Source organism: Mycetomoellerius zeteki, unplaced genomic scaffold, assembly GCF_001594055.1.
Source record: "Mycetomoellerius zeteki isolate Tzet28-1 unplaced genomic scaffold, Tzet1.0 scaffold119, whole genome shotgun sequence".
In the NCBI taxonomy this organism is placed as follows: Eukaryota; Metazoa; Arthropoda; class Insecta; order Hymenoptera; family Formicidae; genus Mycetomoellerius; species Mycetomoellerius zeteki.
Genome location: NW_017256116.1, coordinates 332,841 through 356,504, shown reverse-complemented (window position 1 = coordinate 356,504; position 23,664 = coordinate 332,841). Strand labels below are relative to the sequence as shown.

At 35.5% G+C, this 23,664-nt stretch overlaps 1 protein-coding gene across 5 annotated transcripts in view; it reads right to left on the bottom strand.

The window, feature by feature from the left end:
• Positions 1-1,850: 1,850 nt before the first annotated feature.
• The window catches only part of sona (sol narae metalloprotease), a 53,906-nt gene continuing 32,092 nt past the window's right edge, over positions 1,851-23,664 (bottom strand). For 4 of the 5 annotated variants that reach the window (XM_018460399.1, XM_018460407.1, XM_018460417.1 and 1 more), the window contains 16 exons: positions 22,136-22,236; positions 17,491-17,551; positions 16,180-16,391; positions 15,815-15,904; positions 11,781-11,979; positions 11,539-11,668; positions 11,257-11,386; positions 10,921-11,063; positions 8,381-8,436; positions 6,544-6,670; positions 6,241-6,405; positions 5,875-6,001; positions 5,525-5,629; positions 4,879-5,030; positions 3,990-4,387; positions 1,851-2,591 (listed from right to left, as the gene is read on the bottom strand). In XM_018460399.1, the coding sequence (XP_018315901.1) occupies positions 2,455-2,591; positions 3,990-4,387; positions 4,879-5,030; positions 5,525-5,629; positions 5,875-6,001; positions 6,241-6,405; positions 6,544-6,670; positions 8,381-8,436; positions 10,921-11,063; positions 11,257-11,386; positions 11,539-11,668; positions 11,781-11,979; positions 15,815-15,904; positions 16,180-16,391; positions 17,491-17,551; positions 22,136-22,198 (2,295 nt within the window). In that variant the 5' untranslated portion in view covers positions 22,199-22,236 and the 3' untranslated portion in view covers positions 1,851-2,454. Of the gene's footprint in view, positions 2,592-3,989; positions 4,388-4,878; positions 5,031-5,524; positions 5,630-5,874; positions 6,002-6,240; positions 6,406-6,543; positions 6,671-8,380; positions 8,437-10,540; positions 10,594-10,920; positions 11,064-11,256; positions 11,387-11,538; positions 11,669-11,780; positions 11,980-15,814; positions 15,905-16,179; positions 16,392-17,490; positions 17,552-22,135; positions 22,237-23,664 lie in introns of all 5 variants that reach the window. The other variant, XM_018460435.1, reaches the window with a different exon arrangement.

Genomic DNA, 23,664 nt, shown 5'->3' with positions numbered 1-23,664 from the left:
ATTCTTGTGTGTGACAGACAACATACGAAAACCTGAACGTGAATTAAATGTTCTGTCGATGATCAGGTTGAGAGATTTTTTACTGCATTTTTTGCTCAAATTGTGTTCGCATTTTTTAATAAAAATATATTACACTTAAACTATTTGTTTAAGTGTAACATATTTTTGGATATATTTGAGGAAGAAAACAAAAATTTATGAGAAAGAATAATAAAAAATAAAAAGGTAAAAACAAAGGAAGTGATCGAATTGATTAATAGAATAAAATGATGAATTATTTGATTAACTAATTGAATAGAATCGTTAAGGTGCTTGAAGAATAAACAGGTATGGGAAATTAAAAATATCCATTTACGATAAATATTTTTATCTGCAAAAAGATATTAATAATCGTGTATAATTCTCCTCGAGAAAAAGAGAGAAAAGAAACAGAAGAAAAAGATAATACGCCAATTGCGCCAAGACATCGTGATATCGGAACGTTGATCCACATTTGATTTATGTATGTGTTTGTCCAAGACACGAAGTCTTACACAAATAATTATTATTTTTTTCCGAAGGACGCTTTCCTAAATTCTTCCAGCTCCGTTCACTGACATTCTAAATATTTTTGCATTTGTTCGCTGCTAAACAAATCGTTTATCACATGCTTATGAACTTTGATATGCACCTATAATGGGTATGGTACATTCATGTATGTATATCATTTAATTGCAGATCCGAGCTGATTGCACATACGACAGTTAACAAATAATGAATAAAAAATATTATGTGCATATTAACAGCACGTTACATCACGAGACATAGCGACGTTTGCTCTTATCAGAATCAATCAATCATCTGCAGCTACTTTATTGAAGATCTTAATGACTATAGTCGTTGCCATTAAAATTTTTTGAGAACTAAATATGATATTTGATTTTTACTTACACACGAATCGTTTTCGTGTTTTTCTAGAATCGTTACTTTACTCCAGCCTTTATCTAATCTTTTTAATAAAATTCTAATAAAGAGTAAAATCACTTAGGCCGGAATCCATAGTCCGGTCTTAATCTCAAGCAATGTCTTAAGATGCTAATACGGCTCTCTGATTGGTTCATGCACTAGCTTAAGGCCGGAATCAGACTATGCATTGAAGATTGAGATTGAAGATTGAAAAATTCAAATTTGACCAATCGAAATGAAAGGAGTTAAAATTTCTTTGTCCTTATTGGTCAAATTTCAATCTTCAATCTTCAACCTCAATCTTCAATACGTAGTCTGATTCCGGCCTAAGACCATCTCGAATCTTGAGCAACGTTTATGGATTCCGCCTCTAGTTTCTTTCCATGTATCTATTTAAATCTATTATCTATTATTAATTGCATATTTGAAAAAAATTCAAATTCAAATTGTATTCTTTTATCTATTTTTCAGATTCTAAGGTGATTTTTAACATAAATACTATTATTATCTTTAATTAAATAAATAAGTATTCATCATACTTTTAATTCGCAAGTTGGAAAGTTACGATATAGTTGCTTGCAAAATATTTTTCATTTAAATTTATTAATCTTCTTTTTTTTTTCAAATTAAAATTTATGAAATATACAGAATGATAAAAGTTTTCTTTCTGAAATATCCTAGGCTTTTACAAATATTTTATATTTCTCTAATTATATAGTAATAATTTATGTGCAAAATGTTTTTCATTTAAATTTTTTAATCTTCTTTTCATTCAAATTGGACTGTATGAAATATATACAAAATGATATGAAAGTATTTTATGTCTCTCTAATTATATAATTTATAAATATAATTATATAAATTATATACATATGGGTAGGAGAAAAAGGAAGAATTTTCTAATTATTCCCATTTATTGTCTTGCGCTATACAATTTCCGTAATTTCCGAATGGCTTTTATTCGCGCGCGCACACGCGCGTTTTTACGCTCGCGAAAAATATACGCACGACGCACCTGTGCCTGTGTAACGAGTTTCGCGAGATCGCTTCTTATCGAATAAATATGAACGCAGCCGAAATCTCTATCGTACCGATTGAGACAGTCCGCTTCTTTTTAGAGATTCACTACATCGTTCGGTACAATCCTAGTACCGAAAAAATTGGTACTGCAAAAATTACGTCTGGAAGTATGCGAGACACGCAGCTACAACTATAAGAGTCGAATGTGATTATCGCGATCGAGAAACCGCACGAGGATCTGACGTAGATTTTCTCGTCTATCCGCTAAAGAGAAAGAGAAAGAATTGACGAAACGAGCGCGAAAGATTTTTCCCGAACTCCTTCCGTTCGATGCGGCGCTTTTCCGGATGCTGCGTTAAGACGGCGAGAAGCGATAGAGCGCCTAATAAAATCGTCATTCGTGGCGAGCGTCTAAGCGCGACGTCTTCAAGTAAACTATCGAATTGATTTTTCTTTTTCTTTCTTATTTTTTGTCCTTAGTGTCATTATTTAGTCAGCACAGATCGTCTTCAGGGACGCGCAGCAGCGACTCTTCACAGATTGTAGATGGCACAGCCATGTTCTTAGCCTGTCAATCACCTCCGCGCAATCTGACCCCACGTCCGTGCATTCATCGGCCTCTGTTCCTGGAAGCAAGACGAACGAATTGATATGCGAAACGCGAATTCAATTGGATACATGTATAGCGTTCGATTAGAACAGTTTACTGATGCATATGCTGAAACAAAAGATTGGCTGAATATGGCATAGCATTTTTAATTGGCTGCAACAGCCAATTTTTGGTTGCGTTAGCCTATCGAAATCGTATACTAACATTGCGAATAGGCTAACGCAACTAAAATTTGGCTGCTGCAGCTTAAAAATACTATGCCATATTTTACCATCTAAAGCCTTAGGCCAGAATCAGACCGCATTGAAGATTGAGATTGAAGATTAAAATTTGACCAATGAGGACAAAGGGATTTTAGCTTCTATTGTTTTGATCGGTCAAATTTCAATCTTTCAATCTTCAATCTCAATCTTCAATGCGTAGTCTGATTCTGGCCTTACAGTAGTTCAATTGCGTTTATAAGTCCAGAAAATCAATTCGACGCGCAATTCGAATAACTACAAATATGGTATATATGCATATACATATGTAGTATATATATATATAAAATTCACATTAAATTATTTAAGCATTAAAGATCCAGCTTCGATCGTTGTGGACAAAAACATTATTAGTTATTCATGGAAACTATAATACACTTATCGTCGGTTTTACGTCCACAGATTTTATTATGTACACAAAAGTATTAAACATATATTCAGGTATCACTGTCCCGCTAGTGAATTTGTTGTAAAGAGATATAAAGAACGGTGGGACACGTTTGCGATGCTCATATGCATCTTTATCGAAGATACAAGAAGTGTATCACTTCTATTGAATCAACATTAGAATTTTCATTTATAACGTATTTAAAGATTGATCCGATAGGAAATATTTACAGAAAGATATATAAAATATATATGAAAAAGACAAATTGTTTAAATTCTGAGTTAATTTAATCGATATTATTACATTTCTATGAAGTTGAAGAGCCAGTGTTAACGAAAAAGAATTTTCGATAATCGGTATTAAGTATCTTTATCGATTTGTGAGATCGATTGCATGTGATGGAAATTCAGTTTATGATACTTTTCATATTTCATATTAGTGACATTAGAAGAAAAGATACACATATATTATGCAAAATGATAGAACATCAAGTATCGGCAAGTATTATCAGAAGACTGATGAAACGACAGTAGAGAGAGACGTATCGGGACCCAATGTCTCTCGAAAAATTCCTCGCAGGCAGAATTTGTTGCCGGAGAAGATGACAGAAATAGAAAAGCCACAGAGAAAAAGATCGTCGGATTTCAAGAATCTGTCACATTAACGGCAAGAGACGATCATGCAAAATTAATAACTCGACGTGAAAGTCGGAAGAAAGGATAGAAAAAGGTACAGCGTGGTACAGGTTAGTTCAGAATTCTCTTACCGCGGCCGTCATTTCGAAGGCCGTTCTGATATCCTTTGGTCGTCGTGGAAAACGATATCACCGTGTTCTTATACTTGAATGGACTAACTTTTGGACCGTAAATGATCTTTGGAGTGGTACTGACGGTGTAATATAAGTTGAAAAAGTTGCTTCTTCTGGTGGTGCTGACGCCGCCACCAGTACCGCTATTACTATTGTTACTATTATTATTATTGTATTTAGTCTTGTATTGATCGGTGGATAAGTTATTGATAATTGTCCGCGTATATTTTGACATTGTCGTTGCGAACAGATTTGTGACGTGTTTGTAGGGATAAGTCGACGTCCTTATCGTCGTCGTCGTTGTCGACGCGGTTACGCTCGATAATGGTATGCTCTGTGTTGCTTCCCATGGATACCTGTGTGGCATATTATCATGGCGTTACTATATATGGTGTTGAGTTTGTATATCTCTGCACTATATTCTGCTAAATGACGGCGTCAATTAATTGAAGTTAATTAACAATCAGTAAATACGTTGATTCACACTTAAATTGATTCATTCTTAAATTGAAGTTACAATACGCTAAAATTCATGAGTGGGTTACCTAGAAATACACTTGTCGATACTGTTCAATAAATATCGCTGATGTACATAACTTCAATCCTCAACTCCGAAATTTTTTAAAATTTTTCAGTATATTTGAAAGATTTGAAGATTATTTATATCTTCATATTACTATGTAGAAGTTTTGTACTTTTTTTTTTTAGCGAAGATTAATTGATCAAAACGCATGATAAATTTTCTTCATCGTTTTTCATGGCATTCAAGAATTAAAATCTAGTTATGCGCGGAGTTTTGTTGCACGCGTTACGAAACAAAGAGTCGCTCGAGTTCTCGGATCATTACCTGTAATCTGTGTTGTTGTAATGAGCGAATATCGGCCGGGTGTGTATTGCAGAATTGAATATGCTATCCCGGCGTACATACGTCGGAATATTCTGCGTATAATCCGGTATTATGTTCTCGTGCTCCGCGACGCACTTCCCGTTCAGGCAGTACTGGAAATCAATGTCAACGATCAAGCGATTAAACAACTGTGCAAAGACATCTCGAGAAAATATATTTTCGAATGTTGTTATCTCGGCGCTGTTATGTAAAATTACATGATATTAGCATCGCGTTGTCGGCACTAGCCAAGATTTATGAGATCACTTCTGATGTAATTGCGCGTTACAATTGCGACAGACGCGTCGCGGAAGCTATACCATAGTCCATAACTCACAGTGTCATGCAAACTGCATTATGCATGACTACATTAGTGGAAATATCATATGCCGAGAGAAATATTTCTTTTACAAACAAAAATAAGGCAATTGTCGTAAAACGGTGCTGAAATTTACAACTTGCAACTTTCGGCCAATTTTCAACTTGGTTCCCGTCTCTTTCTTCACCAACAACCTTCGCGCAGTCTAAATGCCGATCGGCCGAAAATTGGCTGAAAGTTGCAAGTAAATTTTAGCACTGTCGTGAAGCATATAAGCCCTCGTTTTACCTGACCATCCCCGCATGGCGACCCTTCCGCTGCTGGGCGATACGCGACGCAGTATCCGGATCCGGCGTCGAAACAGAATAGCTGAGCGCAAACTCGATCGTCTTTCTAAATATACGAAATATAAATTGTTAAAAGTATAAAAATAAATAAATAAAATAAATAGATGTGAATCAGTAAGAAATCATGTGATACATGTAACATTTTGTATAAGAATAATTTTAGATCCAACTCCATCACAGTTTAATATATTCTATATAAAGCTTTATTAAAGTAAAAAAACTTCATAAATCGAACTTAATTACGCACACTTAATTACGCACACTTTTCGTGTTATAAAGACTGATACGTACGAAACAAGCGCTTGTTCCACGATCTTTTCGACATTGCGCATCTAAGGATAGGAGTTTGCCCGGAAGAACTCTTGGCAGCGCCTCGTCTTCGTGAGGCGCATTGTATAAGCAGGTCGCTGTATCACCACTAAAAAGTAGCGTAGATTTAGTAACCGCCATTTACTTTTAATTTTAAAAACAGCGTATTTCATTTTAATAATTTGATTATTTATTTATACATAGTAAATTGCTTTCTATGATAGAAGCTCTAGACACACACTAATGCGTATCATGTCAAAATCAATTTTAAAAATGAAAAAAAGATTGTAAAAATAATAATATAACAAAGTTTGCGTTCTAAAGTCAACGTCGCATACAGTTACCTACTTTAGAAAATGATGGAAAGAAGACACACTGCAGTGGGACCATTTGAAGCCCTTCTCGGTGTGCCTAAGATCGCTCATGATATATCCATCTTCCCATCGACACTTTTCTGCTCCTGGTCCACCCAGATAGCTAGGCGGTGGTGAACCGTCGTGAACGGCACCCAATCTACGATTTACGTAAAACGTACGTTTTATTTTCGGTGGTATCGATCGGTTCTCATTTCAGGCAAAAGAATTGATGGATATACGCATAGCAATAGATAAAAGTGAAAAGAAACAGGTTTGAATGATGATTTATGCTTACAGGTGGCCGACCTCGTGCGCAGCGACGATGATACCGCTGAATCCGCCGGTATCTTCGATAATAGCGACCGAATTCACCTTCTCGAGGCGCTTATTCACGACGCACGCCCCGCCGACGTACGCGAATCCTGTACAGAGAAGACTCTTTAACATGTCTTGCGTCTGCATTCTCTGGCTATGTGCATACATTGAACGGTAGTACTACTTTATTACTGCTTGAATCATATTCGGTATTAACGCAAGCTGTCTCGTTAAATTAGCGACAGAAGCATGTCTTCACCGTAAACACTCATTAATGCTAATTATTTTATTTTTTAAATCTCGGGATCTTAACTTTTAGGAACGTTACAAGTCCATCAAGTTCGATTGCTCTCAGTAATTTGTGTTCAACGTAGCTTCGATATTTACGTTTGCGTTTACGGTGAAGAAACACGCGTTGTTAATACACCATAGACATTGCTAGTATCTCGCGTTTTCGCCCTATGAGGATTATTATTAATTATTTATTATTATTAATTCGTTTATGAATAAATGTTAAAAACGAGTAGTTATGTTGATATATGCGGCATGCATCCGTTAATTCGTCGCCCAATGGTTAACGAGAGAGTTAGCCGAAGATACTGCATAGTTTACGTTCAAAATGTCTGCGAATTGGCCGATTAACAGATCGGATGTCATCGCCTTCCCTTCCCCGATTCAATATCGATCGATTACGAAAAAGTAGGCACATCTCTCTTTAGTGTTGTTCTCCTTAGTGATTTCAAAGACTTACCAAAGACCACGATCCATGACAATGTAATGCAGCCAAAGGTATACAAGAGTCATAAATTATTACTCAGGAGAGATACAGAACAAAGAGCGCAGGTGATATAAAAAGAAAAAAAGAGAATAAAGACGGGAGGAGAAATTAAATTTTGAGCGACTGTTTCTTTTGTTTTTTTGTCGAAAAAATAATAAAATATACGAGCGAGATACATGTAATTACCGAAATTGTAATGATATTTGATGTACAAAAGACCGTGAAACGAAAGTATGTACATAAAATGAAACTGTAATAATCGTAGATACAGTGGCGGATCCATTATAACCCGATATAAAAATTGCCGCTATTCAAGAAACACATAAAAGTCAATAAAAAGTCAAAATGACGTCAAAATGACTTTACTTTGATGCTTAAAGTCAATGATCAGTCAAATTTTGTCATTTTGATTTTCTCTTGACTTGGTGTGTTGCTTGGATAGATTTCGTTACATTTTGCATTTGTGCTTTATTTTTGTCAACGGTATTGTGTGAATTGTTGAATCGGGATGTTGCCAAAATTGTCTCGGTTCGCCACTGTATAGATACTAAGACCTAGTATATATGCAAAATAGATATAAACACATATAGAAGTAGGTTTTAAGCAACTGTGCAAGGGAACAGCAGAGTTTGAAAAAGGCAATTGCTTGACGAATCTGTATGATGCGCGAATGAAATCATTACGTAAGAAAAGAAGAATATAAGGCATTAGAAGTAAAGTATATGATATTGATATAAATAAAGTTGATACACACACAAGTAAAGTATGTAACAGAAATTCGCTTTGAGTAACTTCTACGATTGCCTTCTAAGTCTCGAAAAATTAAAATCAGTAAATAGAACTTTAAAAGTATTTCTATTCTAATTTCTTGATTTTCAACAAAATTTACCAGATTTCCTTTATTTATCTGTATTTGCGCTAAATATCTGGAAATCTGGAGGTTGAAACTTTATAAGGCAGTGCGTAATGTGCAAGACTTAAAGTTGAGGAAGCTAAAAAATAACGATTTCCCTCTTCTTGATTCGAAAAAAAAACATACCTGCGGTTCCTCTATTGCACACATCATTCGCGTATTGCCTCCTGCACATATCTAATCTGCAATGCAATAACAAAAATACTCTTTATCATGTAAATTTACATACTCGGTGACATTTCTGACCTGGTCACGGGACAGACAATATTCAGACGGTGAAACTCAGACACCGTTCATATTAACCCTTTTACAATACTGCACAAGAGAACAATAAAAAAAAAACATGTGAGAATAGACGCGTGGAATCGTCGCTTGAACGAACTTGAAACGATTCGATTTGTGTCGTAGTTCGCTAGATTTCTCTTGGATTGGAACACAAATGATAATCATCCTCTCGAGAAACTGTAACCGCCATGAAACACCCTACCCTGCGTTTTGAGAGAAAGTTCCGTGATATTCTTGCGATAGTCAGTAAATGTGGATTTGCGTGTGGTCGAAAGCAACACCCGCGAAGCGAACGTCGCAAAAAACCAGGATTCGTAACCGGCACAATTTCGGCATGGTCGAATTTCGATACTTGAGACGTGTAAAAACAATTTTCGTATAATGGAGCCAAAATTGTGTCAATTTCAATCCTTACTAAGAATTCTCCGCAAACACAAAAAAAATTTAAAAAAAGAAACGCGCTCCTTCCTCTAGGCAGCCTTGAAAAAACGAGTGTTGCTGAAGCGCACGTGTAGCCAATTTGTGAAATATTAAACAAAAAAATTAATAAGTAAATAAAAGCAAAAAAACCGCGCTGAGCGCGTTTGGTGCACATGTGAATCAATGCCCGCTTATTAAACGGCGATCTCGCGTCGGATTCCATTAATCAATTGTATTGCGAGCTGGCATTTCGATTAAGCGTGACAGACGTCGCGGGTCCGATTTATTATACAACATTTCACGTTCATGTGGCGCACTCTTTCGTAACTGAAAAAGGAATTCGTCTAACAAACCGTAAACTTGTAAATCACGTAGATCTGCATAAACGAACTTTGTATGCTTAATATGCATATACTTACTTAATATGCATGCATTGTTGCCCCATTCATTTTATTAATTCGAATTGATTCATGAATTCAAAACATATTCAGATTATGATGCAAAAATGTAAAGGGCTGAAATATTACTATTACATCGATGTACGCAATAAAATTCATACATATTATATCAGAAATAAAATTTATCTGAATAAAATTTAATAAGGTAATTGATTCGATTATAATTTCTGGTTGGATTAATATTTCAGTTCTCTTTACTTTCTATATTTTTACATCTGATTGGAGTAACTCTGCCTAGAGTGTTGCAAAATACTTGTAATAAAAAACATGAATTCGTCGGAAGGAAAAAAAGATTTACATTAAAGCCAGCTCAATCTATGTAGTATTGCGTAATTCACACATACAAATGATTCTCTCTCTCTCTCTCTCTCTCTCTCTCTCTCTCTCTGCGAATCGCTATATATTTTTAAGGAGTTACAGGAAATTTACTTCAACTCGATCTTTATGACTTTCGAATGCAAATGTCAAACTGGTCTGTTCGGAGATGCGCGATATTTTATATATTCAGTGATAGGTTTTGATTTTAATTGATGATGACTTTACATTGATTTTACGAATCTGCGAACCTATGTGTTTCCGTGCATGACGTAATTGGCATGATTGTCCGGTGTTACGGCGTTTTGGGACCACAGCGCGGCCGCGAATTATGCGTTATCAATTAAATTAAGATTAGTGGTACCATACCCACTCCTCATTCGTTCCTTTTTGTTTGAGCGTGTGCGTAAGAAGCTCTGGTGAATTACAAGTGCATTGTCTCGCAGACACCGATTACAAGTTCCTAATTTCGCTCGTTGGAATCACGCGAGGAAGATATTTCTGTTTGAAGCTGTTTTTATATCAGCGAGCGACGGATTTCTTGCATTATCGCAATACGTCGCTCGCGTAATTAGCATGCGCTTCGTCCTGATCCTCATATTTCTCGAAAAATATCTTCCCCAAGAATCCCAAAACATCCCCTAACTCTACTATATCTGTTAGACTATGTACCATTACTGCATCTCAACCGTCAATAATACCGTCAGCTATGTACATTATACATGCTAGCAAAAATGCTGTACCATACGTTACGAAAATTAAGAAAAAAAAAAAGAGTAAAGCGTGATCGCTATGTAATAAACCATACCGGCAGTTCCCTTAGTGCAGCGGCCGCCTTTCCTACGACGGCACATATCATACCTGTTTTGCGGAATAAAAATCGAGAGTATGAAATCATCAGAGAGAATAAAACGTAAGATTTATAATAAACATTATCGTAACGCAAAAAGAGAAACGGAGAGTATTGAAGTTAATTACTGAATGCTTCTAAGGAATTCAATATTCATTTATGATGTATTCGCGCTTCTCTCATTTACGTCATATAAAGTTAATGAATGCTTGTTGGATTGACAAATAAATAAGAAGTATGGATCATCAGAGAGGTTATCGTTTCTGCGGGCACTTTCGTGATTTGCCGTCGAGTTACAGCACTGCACGTAGGCCGTCTTACGGATCGGGCACTCTTACTTTGTGACTGCAACGGCAATGTCGTATACAGGAAGTCTCCTCTCCCGGAAAAGATATTTGCCCATGTCTGTCAGAGCGGCTGCCGAGTCAATTGCGTCTCTTCCCACGCGATTCCTTTCTAAGTACGGTGTCGCGTCTCGTCCCTGAGTATAATACAATTTTCTTATTTATATTTAAGCCGTGCACCTGCAGCTTCAATCTTTGAAGATCATTTTTTTGCAGCTTCAATCTTCAAAGATCGTTTTTTTCTCAATAATTATAAAGTCCGATAAGTAGATCGACGTGTAGATTATAATATATAAACTAGAGTATTAATTTTACTATACTGTCTCTTACCCGTGAAATAATTATTCCCGCTATACTGATACGTATTTTTGGCCCCTTCAGTAACTTGTACCTCAGATCAACCCCGTTCCAAAAGGACACGAAGTATCTCTTTATCTGCACGTTATCGCCGCCGTGCAATCTGAAAAGAGAAGATCCGTTTCATCACTGAGAGAAGCGAGTTAAGAGAAATTATAAATGTCAATGTAGATACACGGAATGTTCGCATAAAAAAAAATAACAGTTACGGCTGTATACTCGCGCTTCTCAATGATGATATTAATCGACTCTCACCTGTACCCATCGTAATCCACAATACAAAGGATTTCCGGGTAAATGACGTACGGTGCTTCACGTCTCGATCTGCTATTAATCGAACGCTTAATCCTATATCTCTTGGCTAAGTGATCGGGTTCCATAAGCGCTGAAAACATTCGGATTTATATTTGCAGTCTTACTATTTTTTTTAGATTAATTTTTAAACTGTCGATTCAAATAAGATCGAAAATGAAAATTTCGACATATATTCCACTCACAAAAGTCACTGTACTCGTCGCTGATAGGTCGATCCACCTTTCTGAAAACGATATGATGACTTGTGTGTTCCAAGTCCTCGCTACTAGTTATGTTGGGCAGTAGTTCGGGTTCGTAAAGAGTTGACGCTTTGCTCACTACTTCTTGCAGAACCCGTTCTGGCAGTGGCCGAATAACTAATTTTGAACCGATGGTTCCATCCTGAACGAAAAGATGTACACTTTAATAGAATAATTAATCACGTAGTTAATTATTCTATTAAACAAACATAGTCATTCATCAAATGAATATAATTAAAGTAGAATCAAGTGTCATGGAAATGTCCAACTCCGGATACAAAATTTTATCCTAATTCAATGCGAATTAAAAAACCTAATTTATATGTATATTATATCTCTAATTAATTATTTTTAATTAGTAATTAATTTAATTAGTATTGAATATTTTTTTAATTAGTAATATTTTAAATGTAACGAGATAAAGCGAAATTTTATTCTTAATATTCTCTTTTTTCCTTCTTAGTGTGCCCGATGAATACAAAAATTTATAATTGAGCTCCAAATTGTATTTATTCAAAATTTTTACATAAAAAAATGTAATTATATATTCATTCAAAATTTCAGGTTTTTAAAAAATATTTATTCACACAAAAAAACTATGAATATTTAATGAATATTCATATTCATTCAAACAAAGTATAAACTGAAAAAGAAAGCTCCAATAAGTAATCGTTACCCCTTAACTATAACCGGCACTGTGATGACTTTAAGTAAAAAAAAAATGAATTTTATTTATTTTTGTCATTGTAATATTCAGATTTCATGAAGGAAACTTAGAAAATTTGAAAAATATTTTAGAAAGCTATACATTTTTTATTTATAAATATCTATTTGATAGAGCGCCATACATATTCCAATATAATTCCGGTTACATCACAGTAAACATTTTATAAGATATCTTGGGCAGATCCTTCATTATCGTCTGTGGACATTACATTCCGAGATATATTATTTATTCCCAATAAAAATGTCTCTTTGTTTAACCTATAGGTTAAACAAGGACGCATTTCGTATAGGATCGTATAGGTCGCGAACTAAGCGCACGGTGTAATCATAGCCATTGTTTTTATAGATTTGTTTTCTCTTGCAGGCTTGCAAGCTTTGTGCAGATAATACAGAGTAAAAGTGAATACGAAACGAAAATATTCGTAATCATATTAAAAAAATATTCATTCAAATGGAATGAAAAAGTATTTATTCGTTTCTTGACGAATAAAAAAGAAGTGTATTCGAATGAGTATTTTCATTCATTTTTTATTCATTTATTCGGATATTGGTGTATTCATCGGACACACTATTTCTTCTTTTTTAAAGACTGTAATATCGAAATATCATCTCATGAAATGATTCAAGACTAGATTACATGAACTATATCTATATATAAAATATTCAAGTGGTCTATATTCAAATAAATTGCAGCATATACTTCCTCGTAATTAACTGTGGCTATAATTGTAACTAATAATAGTTTTTCTAAACATTATTTTTTAACAGATAAATATAAAACATTTCTCCTCATATATAAACTTTATATAAGTAAAGAGTTAAAACATAATAAATCAAGAAAAAACTTGACGTGGGCATTGTAACGAATAAATTTAAGCGAAGAGATTAAAATTAATAATCTCGCCATAAACTTCGAAACGATTCAAAGTGATTAATCTCAAGTTTGATCGCTGAAACACACTCTTAGTGTGTATAAACCGAGCCCGATATCCACAATTATCAGACGACTCGTGCTCGCTCGAGTCTCTCTCCGAATTGTGCAAGATTTGAATATTGCACATATAAATATCGCGGTATATGAATCACGGCGTGTTAGTTGAGGGGCATGTTAAATCGAGCGTTTCCATCAAGCCGGGCACCGAGCGTACGTTTTACGGCGAGTCGAATTACTCGGTATTCCCGATCCGGACACGATCGCGCCGCTCGATCTGCAGCCTGCGAGAGGTGCACTGGTCAGATCTAAAGGAAGGGGGAGTGAAAGCGAAAGGTCAGGCCAGCACGGGGTCACTTAGAACAACGCTTTTACGACGCGTTATGTAACCAGGTGGCATTATGTATACGTGACCGCGCTTGGACGACATATTATATGTCTTTGTCTTCATTAAAATTTCATTGAAACTCCTACGCGCGAATCGCCGTCAAAGTCATTGAGAAATTAATTCCGTCATGGATCCATCGAATTCCCTGTGAGTGAATAGGAGATTTTTCGTACCTAACAATTAACTTTCACGACTCCCGCAAGATACAACGCGTGATTGTAATGTAATATGTCCGTACTCTCGCCCGCGCACCAGTTATATTACTCGTATTTGCATCGCGAGTAATGATCTCGCGCGTAATAGCGCAATTTAGATCGTCCCGACCTTTCGGATAAAGCATGCGGACGTGCAACGCACGTAGCATGGTTGCTTGCGAAATTCGATTCTGTTTCGTTGCAAAAAAACATCAGGAATAACAGCAAGTAAGATTAATTAAATTGAGGAGTGAAGGGACAATCAATTGGAGCAATCAACTTGCCTCATTTTTAAATGTATAAGAATTTTCTTCGTATTATTCTCAAATTCTTTTTTTTTTTAAGTTTTGTTTTTAAATATATAAAAATTTGCATGGTGCTATTCTCAATTTTTTTTAAAAAGGCTTTCTCTAGTTTTTAAGTGTAAGAGAATTTACATCGTAAACTATTCTCAAAAAATGCTTAAAATTTGCAATCTTGTAACCTCTCCTCGATTGAGCGAATATAATTACGATATTCAGTGACGTGGCGGATAAATCTCGAAGAATCTCTCGCGTTTCACAAGAATTATACGTGATAAATGCAAATATGAGGAAAATATCTCATACACGGCTGTTTCCTTCTTAGAGATGCAATTAAGAGCTTTGTAAGAGAAATCAAGTCACGCTTGTTTAAACGCGAAATTATTAGGAATACAACGTCCTTCTTTCTCTCTCGAAATTGCAGACCCCGGCGAAAGGTAGGACCGATACACACAAGTTTATTGGCTTCTGTCTCGTAAACACAATACCCTTCACGCGAGACTTCGTCCTGACTAAGACGAGAAAGACGTCGATTGCGAATATAAGATGAAAATGTCAAAACCTTGGCATCACTGGTATTTAGGTAACTTTAATGCTGCAGCGGTATATATAACGACACCATTTCATTCAATTATCTACAATAGGCTGTAAATTATTGTAAAATGTCATTATACTCTTTTCAAAATTAAGTGAGGAATAACACTATTATGGTAATTTCACAAAAAATTTTTTCTTTCTCAATTGTTTAAAATAAAAAAAGTAAATGTCTCAACGTTTTTCCACAGGATTTCATCTCAGATTTAAGCGATGCGACTGCTCACTAAATATACGGCTAGCCTTACTCATCTGCTAGAACAGATTTACGACTATTTTGTGAGGATAACGAAACTTGGTAGGTGTTCATAAAATATAGATACCATAACTCACGATGAAACAACGTATTCGATGGAATAACATGCCAGACACTGGTTCTAACATTTTAATTACTTGTAATAAATTTCCATTGACTCACACATCACAAATCTCATGCGATTCATCGTATACGCGACCACTGTTTTCATTCCCGCTTGATCATAAATTGTTCTTGTAGTAGAATAAACAATTTAGTAAAATTTAAAAACCTAAAAGAGAGATACTCTATAATCTATATAGTCCATATCTTCGTAAAATATAAATTATAATCCAAACTACAAGTTAGTCACATACAACTATTATCCACGAATCTCTCGCGAATTTTTATCGTTTATGTGATTGTACTAGCGATTGTAGTTGCTTTCCGTCCATTGCCGTAAAAATGTTACGCCGTGCGGTACGGCAAATTGCGATATTGCTATAATTATAACACAGGTCCTAAGCGAGTCGCGTCGGTTGACGAAAGACGACCCGCAATAATAGGGTGGTGACGAAAGGAACATTAAGAAAGAATGGCCGCTTACAACGCGCACTTTCCCATTCGTGTCTCGGTGTAGTAGAATGGAAGCCATGTTCTCCGCGTCTTGATAGATGTCACCGATATCCATGCCGACCTAGAATAATTAGAAACTCGGGTTCTTTAGAGAAACTGATTCGATATAAAAATGTGTAATTCTCTCATCAAATTATTAAATAAATTTCCAGAACCTTTTGTTACGTTTTTTTTGCTTTTTAAGGATATTTAGTATGAAAAAAAAAATACGATCTGTTTGTCGAATATTTTAGCTTAATAATAAATATATTTTTTTTTTCTTTTTGGAAGAATTTTTAATTATTAAAAAAGTGGTAAAGTCTTGATGATTAAATATGCCGAAAGGAGATCACTTACATCCTTCACCCTCTCGTAATGAAGGCCGTCCGGTTGTGACGCGTTCCTGGTGACAATCCACATCGGCAAGCTGTTGGCCGTCAATAGTCCTTCCGTAGGCTTCAACGAAAGGCTGATATCTTTGCCGAAGGCCTTCAGGTGAATCTGCGGTTTCGCGTCCACGCTCCTCTTATGCATCGTGTGCAACACAGGCACGACTTCGTACGGTGGCACTACAGTTTGAGGGTGTAAAATGTGTTTATATTCGCAAAAGGAAAATCATCGAGCTCTTGTTCTCTATGTTTTAAAAAAAAGGAATCTCCGTTTATATATGTATATAATTTAAAGGATACAATATTTTTGAAATATACACCGTTAAATCTATAGTGTTAAATTTATATAACTTAACGTGAATCGCCACTGCTTCAACTCAATCATATCGTTATTTTATACTGAAACAATGGTCATATTTGACACTATACAGTATCAATTTGGCACTGTATAGTGTCAAAGTTTAATTACTATTTTGGTAAAAAATAACGATATATTTAGTAGGAGCAGTGGCGATTAAACGTTAGGTTAAATTTGACACTATAGATTTAACAGTAGTTTTACGTAACCCCCTTCCCCTACTTTCAATGTTTGCATGTTACGATTAGCATTTCAGAATTAATGATGGTTACCGGTTGATTTCTTATGGCTAGCGTAGCTGTCATTAAAAAGAATCGCGATCATTTAATATCGGAAATCTGAAAACCAGGCAACGGAGACCCTTTTTAAGATCGTCAGAATGGTGATTCTCGAATGACGGAATCGAGATAAATATTCATCGAGAATGAATCACGATGGAGAATTGGAGTTTAACGGCCGTTTTCGAGTACGAAAAATATTTGCATCTCTGACCCTTGATTTCTTTGCCAGAGATACGCCGAGAAGATGAGGAAGATGGAAATTCCACATGAATAAAGTTTCGGATAAAATGTATTCATCGTTAAATTCAGCGTGGATTATATTTCAAGAATTAATTAATAGATTTATTTCAAACTGATGATTTTTTTTCAGTATTTTTACAACAAAACAAACTCGGAGAATTAATGATTTTCACGAGAAATGGTGCAATACGTTCAATTACCTTTAATTATGAAACACCTCGCATAGAAATGATATATTAAAATAGACATTTTATTATTCTTGACGCGTGTATAACAATTCTGCATTTGAATCATATTAATTGGCAATCCGATGTTTTTTTAATTCCATTGTCGGAGGGAATGAGGTATTAAAAAAACCGGAAAAGATAACGCGTGAGTTACTTTTTTTCGCTATTCTTACCGGACTCGTGTCCCGTGTAAAACACCGATAGCATCTCTTCCCTTGTCATGTGCTCGTGGATCTGAAACACAAATGGGTTTAAGTGAACGCGCGAGTGTCGCAATATTCTTACGTAATCAAGATCGCGATCGTCGTAATCTCGATGTGCTTTATCGATCGACTCATGAATAAATCCACGATGAGATATAATCCGTGGATCGATCACGACGCTTATTACTTACGATCAGTTTCCTAAATGCGAAATGACGTGTATCACAATAGTGCTATAAAGCGAATAGGTACGTGGCGCGCATCAATTGAAGTGATAAATCGAAAGAAACTTCTGCTAATTTGTCTGACGTAAACGACGTTTCCTGCACGAGATTATTCGTAATTATTATTCGCGCAGAGAAATGAACATGATAGAGAAAAAATTTTTTTATGCGAGATTTTTTGTGCAAGCAAATCTAGCTTCCGAGATTCGCAATTTAGTCATTATTGGTTATTACGCCATCTCGTATGTTTTTTTGCTTGCACGTCTTGACAGTTCCGTAACTCCAGTTTTGTTTATTTTTTTCTTACTCACAGCCGAATCGCTCACAGCGATTTCTTGACGATGTATTGTTCCTGTCGCACCAATATCGTGGGAATAGCGAAGGAAAATGGATACAGTAATCGGGAATGGTAACGCCGCCGGCAAAAAGACATCACGTTTCGTGTTGTAAAAAGTTACGTCACGAACAGTAGAACTATCACGGCTCGGAATTTGTAGATTAATCCACGACTTGAAATTTTACGTTTCACAATGCAGGCAGTAAGAGCGATTAAATAACGTATCTAGCGCAATTGCAATAACTGCAAGAGACTCTTATTAAATAAGAAAAAGAGGATACTAATATCACTTGTGTAAACAATAATAAACTAAAATAAAATTTCTCCTCAACACTGTAAATCTAAATATATAAGTTATCTTGTATAAATTTCAAATTAACAATTGCCCAGTTGAATAAATTACATTATTAGCCTGTGATCAGTATGTAAATTTTATTTAACGTGACGTGTTTTTTTTTATTATTTAATCAATCGCTGTAATTGGCTGATAGGCTCGCTCAGGTTAGGACGGCGATTTTTCAAGTGTTCTCAGAATCGTAGCCCGTCCGGTTTTACAGCGGCGATCCATAATTAACGGACATACACGCGTATTCTGTTTTCCAATCGCGTTTCAAGGTCTGCTTCTACCATTTCACAGCAGCGTGCCGCGCTTTTGCTTGCTGCACCGTGTCACAGAAATCGAGCTGCAGCTGGAAATCGATCGAAACCCCTGGGAGTTCTAAGGTCGATCACTTTCGCTCATTATTGCCGAGCCTCCGATCGAGAGCCCGATCGATTTGCGCTACGAGCAATCGTTTCGCTCCTAACAAAGCGTCGATAAGATACCTTCTTGTTTGCTCAAAAAGAACACAAAAGTCAACAAAAAAATCAAATGATTTTATTTTGATTTTTAACATCAATAAACAGTCAAATTTTATAACCAAAAATTATCATTTGTTTCTCATGACGTCAAAATAAAGTCATTTTTACTCTTCCTCTTGACTTGATGAGTTGTTTCTTGAGTGAACGTTTGAAATTTTCGAACGTTATGAAATATCCAAATTTTCCTTGTTAATCTCATAATTTTTTTAGACTATTACGTTTAATAATGGTTTTATTGTCTTAAATTAGTAGAGTTATTTTCTATTACACACGATTATATTCTACAGTTTAACACACTTTAATACTGTTGATCCGATATAACGATTCTTGTAAATCTGCCTTGATCTACATATGCACGAGCGATTCCACGTCAGAGCGGCAAATAATCGAGATTTTCTCAGGATAGTTTCAGACCCGACAATGAATTCTGTAATACCCGTCAACCGTGACACGAGCCGCGCGCGTTTTAATCGTGATGTATTTCACGCGTCTGCGAGCATAACCGCTGATCGATAGAAACGCCGTCTTTCTTTTTTTCCCTCCCGTGAAAAGTAGATTACTCTCTCGGCTTAGGAGCATTCCGGTTTTCCCTTTCGGTCTTTCTTTTTCTCTCTATCTCTCTCTCCCTCTCCTCCGGTGCAACAAGTACATCGCGAAATCATGCAAATCACGTGGAACGACTGCCGGAAATCGTCGATTCTCATCTGAAAGTAATTATTTGTACCGTTTCCTAACAACCGGCGATTTACGTAAGTCGGCGGGCCGTCGACTGACCGGTTCGCAAATGATTCAACAACTATCAAGAGAAGCGCCTCTTTATTTGATTACAATGTTTAACGTATCTATTATCGATGCTCGTTGTTTTCCTCCCACTTTCCGCGTTTTACCGATGATGAGACACGTGCTCGCGCACGTGGACGTTTAATCACAAGGCGTAACCTTTTAACATTTCTATTACCAATACGTACCTTATAATTCAATATCTGTATGAGTATACTTTAACACGCTTGCCGCGGCATATATTTTATTGAAATCTCTACGAGCTGTTGATATATTTATTATATACATACGTCGCGCTTCTGATTTAACTCTGACATAATTCCTGTTGCATTTTGATATTAATTATATTGATTGTGACTCAACAAGTGCATATTATATTCTGACTGATATAAAATAGTACAAAATAACGCGTCAGATATTCAGATAAAAATATTACTATGATTATTGTTCGTCCAATCTTCTATAAATTAATCTTATACAGGGTGATCCGAAATTCCTTCATTCGGAGTACAGGACGTGATACTTTAGGCTAGATCCACAACCTCTTGCTTTAAAAGACCGTAAGCTTTAAGTTGTAACTGACGATATATCGGCCACAGAACTTATGCTTTTAGGCCGTAAGAATTGGGTTTTGCTCAATTTGCTTAAATCTAACGGTTAAAGTTTAAAGCGCAAAAACAGTTTAAAAAAAGACAGAAATTATTGCCACTTAATCTCTTTCGCCTTATTACTTAAGGCCTCTTAAAGCAAGGAAGTTGTGGACCTACCCTTATACTAAAACAAACAACTTTTTCCTTTAGCAAAATTGCGTCCGACAAATAGTTTTTGCAGGAAAGCAGGTTAACAGGAGGAAATTAACAAATAAGCGCAAATATTATTTATCGGGCGCAATTTTGTTGAAGGAAAAAGTTGTTTGTTTTAGCAGTTTAGCATAAAGTATCATGTCCTGTACTCCGAATGCGGAAATTTCGGATCACCCTGTATATGCGGAACGAATGTCTGAGTTATAAATTTTCTTATAAAAAAAAAGTGTTTGATGAATTAAATTTTTGAAATTAAATTTTCGCGAATAATTTAAGAATGACAAAACTTGATATATAATTCATATAATATGTTGCAATTTGTGAAATTAAATTTTAAACTGACAATTGAAAATTGCCAACTTGTATTACTGTATCGGTATCTTGCTTTAACAGGATGTCTCGATCATCGCTTTCTTAGCTTTCTTTGTTGTTATCAGTATGAACTTAACAAGAATTGCGTGATTATTTTAAATTTTCTCGAAAAAAAAATCGAAAGCAAGGTAAAGTGACTAAACAACATCGAATGGTTCGATGGTTTTATCGCAATTTCGTGCGCGAGGTTCTTACGTAAGTTAGGAGAACCGGCCGTTGACCACGCTCGTGATGATTATCTACGACAAGATGACGCACTCAACCGACACGTTTGTAAATCGTAATGTGCCATTAATTGTAATGCTCTTTTTTTTCGCGTACCTGTTTTAATTATGAAGCAGTTACTATTGACACGTATATAAATTGTCAGTGCTATTAATCTTAACAAGCTCTATTTCGTAAAACAAATCGCGCACTTGTATCTTGTCGATCTCGAGAATAAATCCGGCAAATAGCGTTTAATAAATAACGAGATAAATAGAGTTGAAATTTTTTACGGATATGCATTGAAGTCTTCAAACTTAGAAAATACTTTATATTTATATTTCTTTATTTTAAATTGATTAATAATAAAACATATATAAGTTCATGATTTATAGTTTTTATTGTATGTATTATAATAATTATAGATAAGCTGAAAGGACATTATAGCAAGAGCCTTCGTATCGTTTGCGAGTTCCGTGCGAATCCTAGTGCGATAATCGATGATCGTCGGAGTAATTCCCTTATAAATAGCCGGCGCACCCAACATCAACCGCGAGTTAATTCTTTTTTTCCCATATTACTTACATTGAAGCTAATTAATTCCTCTCGTGCTGTAATCGCGCTAAATAATATTCAAGCATTAGAGCCGCACGTAAATTAAGTCTGCACGAATTAAGCGAACGCTGTCGTCAAGAACCTCTTGAAAACAAGACGCGCACAAGCGCGCGTTAAAATTATATTCTGCAAAATTAACGTGGTAAACGGAAAACGAAAAGAGAAGGGTATGTTGCTTGAGTAAATAGAGACACGAGCGTAAATCAAAAGACGTTGCTCGCGTACCGTGAATTTACCTCGCAGCGACGTGATTAACGTGAATTAGAGTCGTCATCGCATTCTGCGGCTGTTCGCTTTAATTCAGCAGAATTATCCTCTTGCACGCGCGCACGAACACGCGTATTCTTTGTCTTAAAGAGGTAATTGCACGGGATAACAATGTCCTTGGGCGTCTTGACGATACTTGACTGGGATCTTACCTTGTGGCATCGTACGAGAGGTAGAATGATGGCCATGCAGAGAAGGACAAGGGCGCGAGTCATTTTGCATAAAAATATTCCAAACTGGTTGCGTCACATCGCTGAAACAGAAAATTTCACCTCATAAGTGGGAATGAAGTGAGGATAATTAGTGCAATACAATGGACACGATAAAATCGAGTACTTAAAACTCTGTCGCGCTCTCGACAGTCTCGACATTTATTTATTTACATATTTTTTAAATCACCGTTTTCTTTTGAATCCTGAGAAGTTAATTAGGGCGATATCTGCCTATTTAGCGTCATTAACAAAATAAAATTCATCTCTCAACATCATCTTTTCCCATTGTCGTTGAATTAACAAAGGAAAAAAGGAGAGTCGCGTCTATTATTTGCGAGCGGATGAAAGAAATATTTTACCCGCCGGTGCAATGAAGAAATCATGGGATTATATAATTTTTTGCCACACCCTCGGTGAAGCGAAATGTGAAAATGAAGATTCGAAATTAACCGTCGCGATGAGTTCACGCATGCATGAAACTGAGAATTGCCGTATCCCGCGAAGAAACCGAGAGTGCGGCGTTGAATATAACGTGCGCGAGTACGACGGGGGCGATCCCGGAAGGAAAGTTTTGCTGCATTGGATTAACGCCGAATAGACTCGTGTCAGAAACTTTGAACATACTGTATACAGACGGACGTGTTTCGCACAAAAGCTGATCCTTGATCGTGAAAAAAACTAAAAAGCAGAAGAAAGGGTTGACGACCTCCGAACAGATTCAGAACTCTTTCAAAGAGTTCCAACGTCAAAATTCTGAAAAAGATTATTGATACATCGGAGTTCGAAAATTACAATATTTATAAACTCAAGGTATTATTTATGAAAATTTTATTTTAAGACCGGACGTGAAATGCGAAATAGCGAGATGTAAATTTACTTTATTTAAATATTGCTTGTAAATCTTGATTAAAATTATTGATTAAGATTTAGATAATTATTTTTTTTAAATATTATAGTTAAAAGTACGATTTAGTTAAACTTTAATCAATTCATTGTCAAGTTTAATCATCTTCAGTTAACATTTATAACAGCAATTTTGAATTGTTAGTATCACTATTTTATAACATAGACGGAATATAAAATTATAAACATTTGGAAAAAACAAGATCATTAAAATAAATTAAAGCTATAAAAAAAAATAATGGCAAGCACGGAAGCTACTTATGTAAATTTATCTAAAATCATGTTCCGCAACTCTTCTTGATATTTAAATATAACACATATAAAACAGCAAAGTAATTAAAAGTTAACGTAATTTACTTTAATTCAATTAAATGAGTTAAGAATCCCCAAATGTATATAAATATCAAAATATAAATATCCAACTGAAACGTATTATCAAAAATATCTCAATTTATTTGTAGTTCGCTAGAAAAGCTACTTCGCTAGAAAAAGGTCACACGCCTCAGAAAGATTAATTTATTTCCATTTAAATAATTTTGCGAAAATATACATATATAAAATTGAAA